This window comes from Clupea harengus, unplaced genomic scaffold (assembly GCF_900700415.2).
Source record: "Clupea harengus unplaced genomic scaffold, Ch_v2.0.2, whole genome shotgun sequence".
In the NCBI taxonomy this organism is placed as follows: Eukaryota; Metazoa; Chordata; class Actinopteri; order Clupeiformes; family Clupeidae; genus Clupea; species Clupea harengus.
In genome coordinates, this window is record NW_024879589.1 from 50,681 (window position 1) to 57,983 (window position 7,303).

The window sequence follows — 7,303 nt, forward strand, 5'->3', positions numbered from 1 at the left end:
CATGGCAATACCCTGGCATTGGAGATAATCCCTTTTCACCTGTGTGATCTGTGTGTCAAGTGTTTTTTCACAGTGAATGACCAGAATAATGACTGCTAAACATATTTTACCCTTTCTTTACAGTTCTGAACAAGTTCAACCAACTTTAATGAAGGCATAATCCTTTTATCAGCATAATGGGGTGTGTTTTACTTTTTCTTAATACAATATTGTCTGTTTAGTCATTGTTCATTATATTAAAACAAGAAAACCATACTTTTGTAACATCAGTGAATCGTTTTTAACCCATTTTGATGTTACTATGAAATTAATATCTCTGATAGTTTAAGAAAACACGGGGCTAATAAGGGACTTTTATTTTGAAAAATCGTAACCGGAAGTCGCTCGAGCTCATTTGCCTATAGTTGCTCACTGAACGCTGCTGAACAATTTCAACCTCCTTTGTTTCATTTTGTTTCATTTTGCTACTTCCGGTGCTACATCTGGTGTTTCAATACTGTAACTCAGTTCCATTCTACATATCTGCTGTGATTGAGAGTGAGAGAAAAGGCAGCCAATCACAGCTATCAACTAATATGCAGTTAGATCAGTATGACTAAGCAGTTTAGAGACAGTTCGTTTTTTGATGGTTGGAAAAGGTAAGCTAAAATGATTTGTTTGTTACATTATGTGTTAGAACAATAAAAATGTAATCTATGCTAAATGTATTGTGTAGGTGTATTGTATTAGCAAACTGTGTAAACGGAATGACCATTTATGTTGTTTCACGTTTAAAATGTTTCATCAACAAGACAATATTAGAGGAAAAACTAAGGATAGACTTTTATTGAAAAGCATAAAAGCCTACCTTTTTGTCAGTTTTTTTTCTGGTAGAAATAATTTTTTGTGGGACCACTCTGTCACATCTGACAGTGGACAGGGGTTTACCCGATGTCGGTATCCAATCTGCATTTTTCATAAAAGTGACTTACTGGAATGTGTGAAATGACAGTAACTGTCACTGGACAGGTCAACATACCCCCCAGACCACACCCACCCACAAATTAAAATCAAAACTAATAATTTAAAGTTACAGTAGTATTATATCTTGTTTCCATTACAGATGCTGTAAATGGTGTTGACATTGTGTGTAGCCTGGTTGTGTGTTGTACTGATTTATAAAAAAATTAAAAAACATTTTTATCAGTCATTCTGATTTTCTCAATATATGTCACCAAACTTTGAACAAAATATTGTTATTCAATATTTCTTCCCATTGAACATAAGGCAGTTAGGACTATGTGATAGGCAAATATTATGAAAAAGTGTGATCGCCTATGTTTAAAGTATCGCAACTACTACACACATTTTACTTCAAGCTGAACATATTCCACCCCTCTTTTATTGAGACACAATCCTTAGTTTCGTCAGCAAAGTGTGATGTGTGTCACATGGCCCTTAAAGATAATGCATTTTCACCTCTTCACACTTTTCCTATGTTTAAAGTATTGTGGAGCACTCAGTGACGAGAATCACAACTGGTACACACATTTTACCGGTAGGAGTTAAATCTCTCAGTGGCCTGTGGCAGCAGGAAGTACAGGCCAATGGCAGGAGGCGGGACAAGGCAGTGAGCCGCTAATCAGCATCATCGACCATTGACATCCAATTGCACGAACGAATACTGAGCGAGAAGTGTTTAAATTAAATGATTAAATTAAACAGGATTAAATTAAAGTTCGTAGTTAAAATGTTATTTAGCTACAAGCTAATAAATGTTGTGGTAGACCTACACTGTAAACCCGAACGTCCAAAGTAATTAAATAGATTAAGTAGTGTATACTCAAAGTTTTAGAAAAAGTTCTACTAACTTAATTATGTCAAGTTGGTGTAACATGTTCTTCCTTTTTGAGTAATTTTAACTAATAATTTTTGATTAAATGGAACTATTTTGTGTATAAGTAAGCATTACTTAAAAACATAACTTAAGTAAAAATTAATAGAGTTAAGTAATTGCATGCTAATAATGATAGAGTCCTGTTATTTCTATTGTTTCAAAAAGGGATGATTTAAAAATAAACCTAATTTATATAGCACATGCTAAAATACAATAAAATCTCAAAGTGCTTCATCAATTCGTCATTTTTTTTTATTTTTTATTCTCATAATTTTTTACTTAAGTGTTAAGTAGCTGCAGGGATCATCATTTATTCCAAGTTAATCTCTGATTCGCCTTCCGAAGCAGAAGGCGGCGCTAATGCGCATACTACACTGATTCCTTAGCTCTGAAAAAAAAAAACTGAAAAGTTTAAACGGTTGAGAGTTTGGCGGGAAGCAACAGAAGGCCTGCAGAAAGTTACTACCTACACGGCAGCATTCAGCATTACTCGACTTACTGTAAGTTTTGAATGTTAATATTTATTCACTTTTACTTCTTTCATACATTTGTTGGTGTGTTTGTCTCAAAGAGCGTAGACCTTCTCTAAGCCCCCGCCCTTCACTGGCTTATCACGGGAGTCTTGTAGGGCATTGCCAACTTGGTGACGTTAAGTCAGACATAGGTTAGCTGCTAAAGGGCTAGCCACTTAGCAGACCACTAACGTTACACACTCCAGTCACTAGACTATTACGGCTGCGAGCAACCATATTCTTCGTGAGTGGTCTTGAATGAATCCTGGCGACCTAAGCTTACAAGTAATGGTGTGCGGCATGATTATATATGTTTAAGAATTGGTGTTTAAAACATTCAAAGAATGTGTTGCTAGTGCTACCCCCCACCCCTCATTCCGCTAGCAGCACAGCGTGTTTTGGGGGACTTTCCCTTCATGATACAGACTAAATTGTATTTGCCATAGTCTCAGTTTACTATTGATAGATGTATTTTGTATTGGGTAACGTATTTTAACGTACTAAATGGAACTTGCACCTAATAGTGAGGACGTGTAAATGTTAAGTTATAACTAAGTGTTACGTTGAAACTCTGCTTGGTGCAACCGCTTATTTTTTAGTAGTGCGTAAAGTCGAACGCATGGGCCATTTACGTCCACCGTAGCCTTTTTAAAGGTTATTAAAAGAGCATGAACGAGCATAATAGGGCCTCTTAGCTCAAACTGAGTTCCTACACTAATTAGGTTAATTTTGCTAGATGGCTTTAGTAGCTTGACACTGAGGATCAAATGAAAAGATCATTAACATAAATGGAAGCATTTATAATTTGACACTCTTTGAATGCTTCTAATTGTTCAGTTTCAGATCAGTTTATGCCCTTGCATCTCCCTGTTCCAGTTTCATTAAGTTAAGACAGTTAAGAAAGACAACTGGAGATGTGATAAAGATACCAGGTAATCCAATGAATGTGAATTCCTCTATCAACCACCCCTCTTTCATTTAAGACATTTCATTCAAGATTTGTCTTAAAAATATGTTAAAAACTAATACGTTTACTTATGCTATTTTCCATCTATAGATGTTATATAAAACAAATTGTTTTGAGGAAAACATGTCATTTTAAAGCAGTGTTAGCTGTAGTCCATGATCATGTTTTGGTAAGCTAATAGTAATTAACTTGTTGTTATATTAAGTAGTGGGTATAAGCAATTCTGTTTGAAAAGTTTTAGATGGTGGTCTAAACTTTGTCTTTTTTTTCTTTGCCTTTTAGGTTGCTGGTTCCAAAATGATCTGGAAGTGTAAGTTGTGCGCAGCTTCTTACACCTCCAGAATACAGTTATTTAGACACTATAGGCTGCAGCACAGCCACTATTCCAGAATCAGCCCCCTTCCATGCCTCTACACTGATTGCATTTGCACATTTCAGACACTTAATGCACTGAGTACTCATTTGTCAAGATATCATACAGCACAACCTAGCAGTTGTACAGAGTCAGGGCCCTGTGTTATTTAAATGCCCTTTATGCACATTTCAGCAACCCTTTTCTAATTCAGCTCTTTTCAGTCATCTCAGAAAGCATTTAAAAAATCATTTAACAGTGACGTGCCCATATAAGGATTGTAGCTATAGCACAAATGTGTACTCCTCGTTCAATACTCATAAAAGTAGAGAACACCAAGCAGGTCTTGCATCTGACTTTCAAATTGATATGGTCAGTGAGGATCCCCATAGTCTTCAAGCCAGTATTTCTGAGGAAACTAGTGATTTGCATGAAGAATGGCCAGAGCAGAGAAGGGGAGAATGAAGCTCTACCAGAGGTTGCTCAAGTACACATTAGAGAACAAACAACTAGTGACACAATCTACAAGACAACAAATGTGACCATTGATGGCACAGACTATGTCTGTGGAATGTTTCTGTCTGTAGGAGTCAGTGGTGGACTGTCGAAATTTGGCAAAATAGAAGAGATCTTTCTTGTGAATCACAACGTATCTTTTCTGTGTTGTGATTATGACTCCTGGTATGTAGAACATCTACGGTCCTATGAGCTGTCAACTGCAGACATAAGCCTGTCGATCCACCTGCAGTCTGGTCTGAATGATACAGTCCCTCTCTCTGCATACAAGATAGACGGCTCGCTGCTGCTGACCCCCAAGCGGTTCATTCAAGTGAGACAGAACTGAGTTCAGGTAATAATGAATGGTTCTTTTATTTATCAGTTATTGTGTCTTTATTCACTCTCAGTGGAATTAAGCAATTTATAAGCTGTATATACTAAAAGCGGTACTCTTTAACAATCTGATTTTGTCTTTTCATTAGCACAATGGCAGCTGCATCCCCACAACCAATGATTCTTCGTGTTGTTGAGCCAGACCAGGCTAGAAAATTAAAACTCAGCTCACGACCAGCCTCTGTTGATGCACTGATCAACATTATAAAAGAACAGCTGGAAATCAACCTTGACTTCGATTTGCTTTACGAAGATCCAGACTTTGAAGGGAAACTTACTTCCCTTACAGACATTGAGGAATTGCCACAAAAAGCTGTTGTGCACATCTCACTTTCACAAGACTCCAGCTCTATTGCATCTACTGTTCTACTTTCAGATGTGTCATCTCCAGAGCGTCTCAGCAGGTGGCCTCCAGGTCCTTTCCCTGTTCCCACATTTGCATTTGATGTTGAACTAAAACTTAGAGATGGAAATGCGGAATATAAGAAGAACAACACGCACCTTAAGTTGACAAGAGACCTAAAGCACGACATTTTAGAAAAGCTTGCATCTACTATATATGGTTTTAAGGCTTACCCAAGTGATAAAGAGATTGCAAAGGCTGCTGAGGCTCTTGTAGCCAAACATCCCTGCTTGAAGGAAGCAGGATCTGAGACTGGCTGGAATGGATGGAAAAACTCCATCAAGTTCAAGATGGGCAATTTCAGGAACAAAATGAGACGGGCTGGATGTCAGGAGGTCACTGTTAATGCTGGAAAAAGAAGTAGAAGTAATCCTGAAAATGAATATTCACATTCCAACATTAAAAGACCCAAGCGAGCAGAAGTCAACTTCCTACCAAACTTTCCCCAAGGAAAGGATCCTTCAAGCCTTGAGCAGTTGAGGCAGACAATTGTTGAAGAAGTCAAGAAGACTGAGAAGAACCTGCCCCTCATTAGAAAGATGATGGAGACCACATTTCCCCTACGCCGACAGACCATAGTGATGTCCTGCCCACCAGTGAACGAGCTCATGGACCTCTGGCCTGCTCTCAAAATAGAGTCTGAGGTAATATGGATCAGCTCTCTCTTTTGAGAAAATAATTGTGATTCTTACTTATTTGGCTGCTATTTTTTGCTTTATAAAGGTGTGCTAGATTCTTCAAATTGAACTGTTTTTTTAAAGTGTTGTTGCTGTATTCTCCTGCTACATTTTAATGTAGTTGTATGCAGAGTTCCAGCGGATTACGAATCAGAACCTGCCCAACACATTCTATGCTGAGCTTGACCGCCATCTTCCTCGACTGATGACCTTATTCAGACAGAAGGCATCAAAAACTGGAAAGACAGCAGATGCTCTGGCTGAAATTTTAAAAATCCACGATGAACTGGTAAATAGATTATTACACACTTCATAGGTTGAACCGGTGGAACTTTGAACATGTTCAATGACTCAAATGAGCTTTGTGAATTTTGCAATTAGTCCACTTTGTGTTTGCCATTTGTCTGATTGCATTAAATATGTGAACAGGTTATTTGTGGACATATGTTCTAATTGGACTGTTTAAAAATCAGCTTTGTTCAGTAAACTCTTCAGTATGTACAATTCTGTTTTTATCTTAATAGGAAATCCATGACATCCACACCAAGCGCATTACTGTTCTCCACGCCCTTCCAGTGTATCTGCACGAGGACGTTTCTGGATTTTTCAGAACCTGCACAGTGAGTCTCCTTAAGTCACTAACGGATTCTACTGTGTATAATGTAAACTGTCCATCAAAATACTAATATCTTTTAGGACTTACCTTTGTTTAGTCTACCCATACAGTTTCCATGTATTGGCAAGTGATAAGATGTTAAGTAAAACATTTTCCTGTAAATGTCCTTTAGCTTGGTTTCAGTCTATCTCACACCACTTAGGTTCTCTGGTAATTTGGCTGATTCGTGTGTGCAGAACATGAATCTTATGTTTTTCACCTCTTACAATGAGACCCAAGTCTCCCTTGGGTCTCATTGTGTTGGTATTGGTTTAGTTTAGTTTTGTGTTAGTTTGTGATTAGCATCTCTTTTTCAATCATTCAGGACGAGTCTGATGAGCCGGAGCTTGATGGCGTTGCAGTGGGCCTCCTTACGGTCATCAGTGACAATGACACACGTCCAGTTCACCACCACCCTGTGAGAATCTCTGTAATCATTGAAAGTGATGCCGTGGTCAGCCTCCCCAGACTTAGCGATGCCTTCCTGGTAATATTTGGACTGATATATGCACTACACCTCAGCTACCCCAAAGCACTGACCAACACTTTTGAATTCACTGAAAAGATTTTACTTGGTCTAGAAAGTGGTAAACTGTCACCCAGGTTGCAGACCCTCAAGAATGACTTGTTGATGTAAGTGACTGATGGAGGAGGTGGAGAGGGAGGTGACTGATGGAGGAGGTGGAGAGGGAGGTGACTGATGGAGGAGGTGGAGAGGGAGGTGACTGATGGAGGAGGTGGAGAGGGAGGTGACTGATGGAGGAGGTGGAGAGGGAGGTGACTGGAGGAGGTGGAGAGGGAGGTGACTGATGGAGGAGGTGGAGAGGGAGGTGACTGATGGAGGAGGAGAGAGGGAGGTGACTGATGGAGGAGGTGGAGAGGGAGGTGACTGATGGCATAGGAGGAGAGAGGGAGGTGACTGATGGGATAGGAGGAGAGAGGGAGGTGACTGATGGAGGAGGTGGAGAGG

General features: G+C 39.1%; 1 protein-coding gene across 3 annotated transcripts; it reads left to right on the forward strand.

Moving 5' to 3' along the window:
- Nucleotides 1–1,778: 1,778 nt before the first annotated feature.
- LOC122129085 (sterile alpha motif domain-containing protein 3-like) lies at nucleotides 1,779–7,027 on the forward strand. Of its 3 annotated transcripts, none has more exons than XM_042704118.1 (6): nucleotides 1,779–2,376; nucleotides 3,226–3,320; nucleotides 3,638–4,557; nucleotides 4,688–5,645; nucleotides 5,800–5,967; nucleotides 6,203–7,027. In XM_042704118.1, exons 4-6 carry the CDS (start codon nucleotides 4,692–4,694, stop codon nucleotides 6,362–6,364), a joined length of 1,284 nt encoding a protein of 427 aa, XP_042560052.1. In that variant the 5' UTR covers nucleotides 1,779–2,376; nucleotides 3,226–3,320; nucleotides 3,638–4,557; nucleotides 4,688–4,691; the 3' UTR covers nucleotides 6,365–7,027. The 3 variants fall into 3 exon arrangements, with proteins under 3 accessions (XP_042560052.1, XP_042560053.1, XP_042560054.1); XM_042704119.1 differs by having other exon boundaries at nucleotides 4,397–4,557; XM_042704120.1 differs by lacking the exons at nucleotides 1,779–2,376; nucleotides 3,226–3,320; nucleotides 3,638–4,557 and having other exon boundaries at nucleotides 4,579–5,645.
- Nucleotides 7,028–7,303: the final 276 nt, after the last annotated feature.

Bases quoted from the DNA above. Each gene is read 5' to 3' on its own strand.
- LOC122129085 (XM_042704118.1), top strand. From the start codon at position 4,692: ATGGCAGCTGCATCCCCACAACCAATGATTCTTCGTGTTGTTGAGCCA. The intron at 5,646-5,799 runs GTAATATGGATC...ATTTTAATGTAG, and splicing joins CTCTCAAAATAGAGTCTGAG to TTGTATGCAGAGTTCCAGCG. The intron at 5,968-6,202 runs GTAAATAGATTA...TTATCTTAATAG, and splicing joins TAAAAATCCACGATGAACTG to GAAATCCATGACATCCACAC.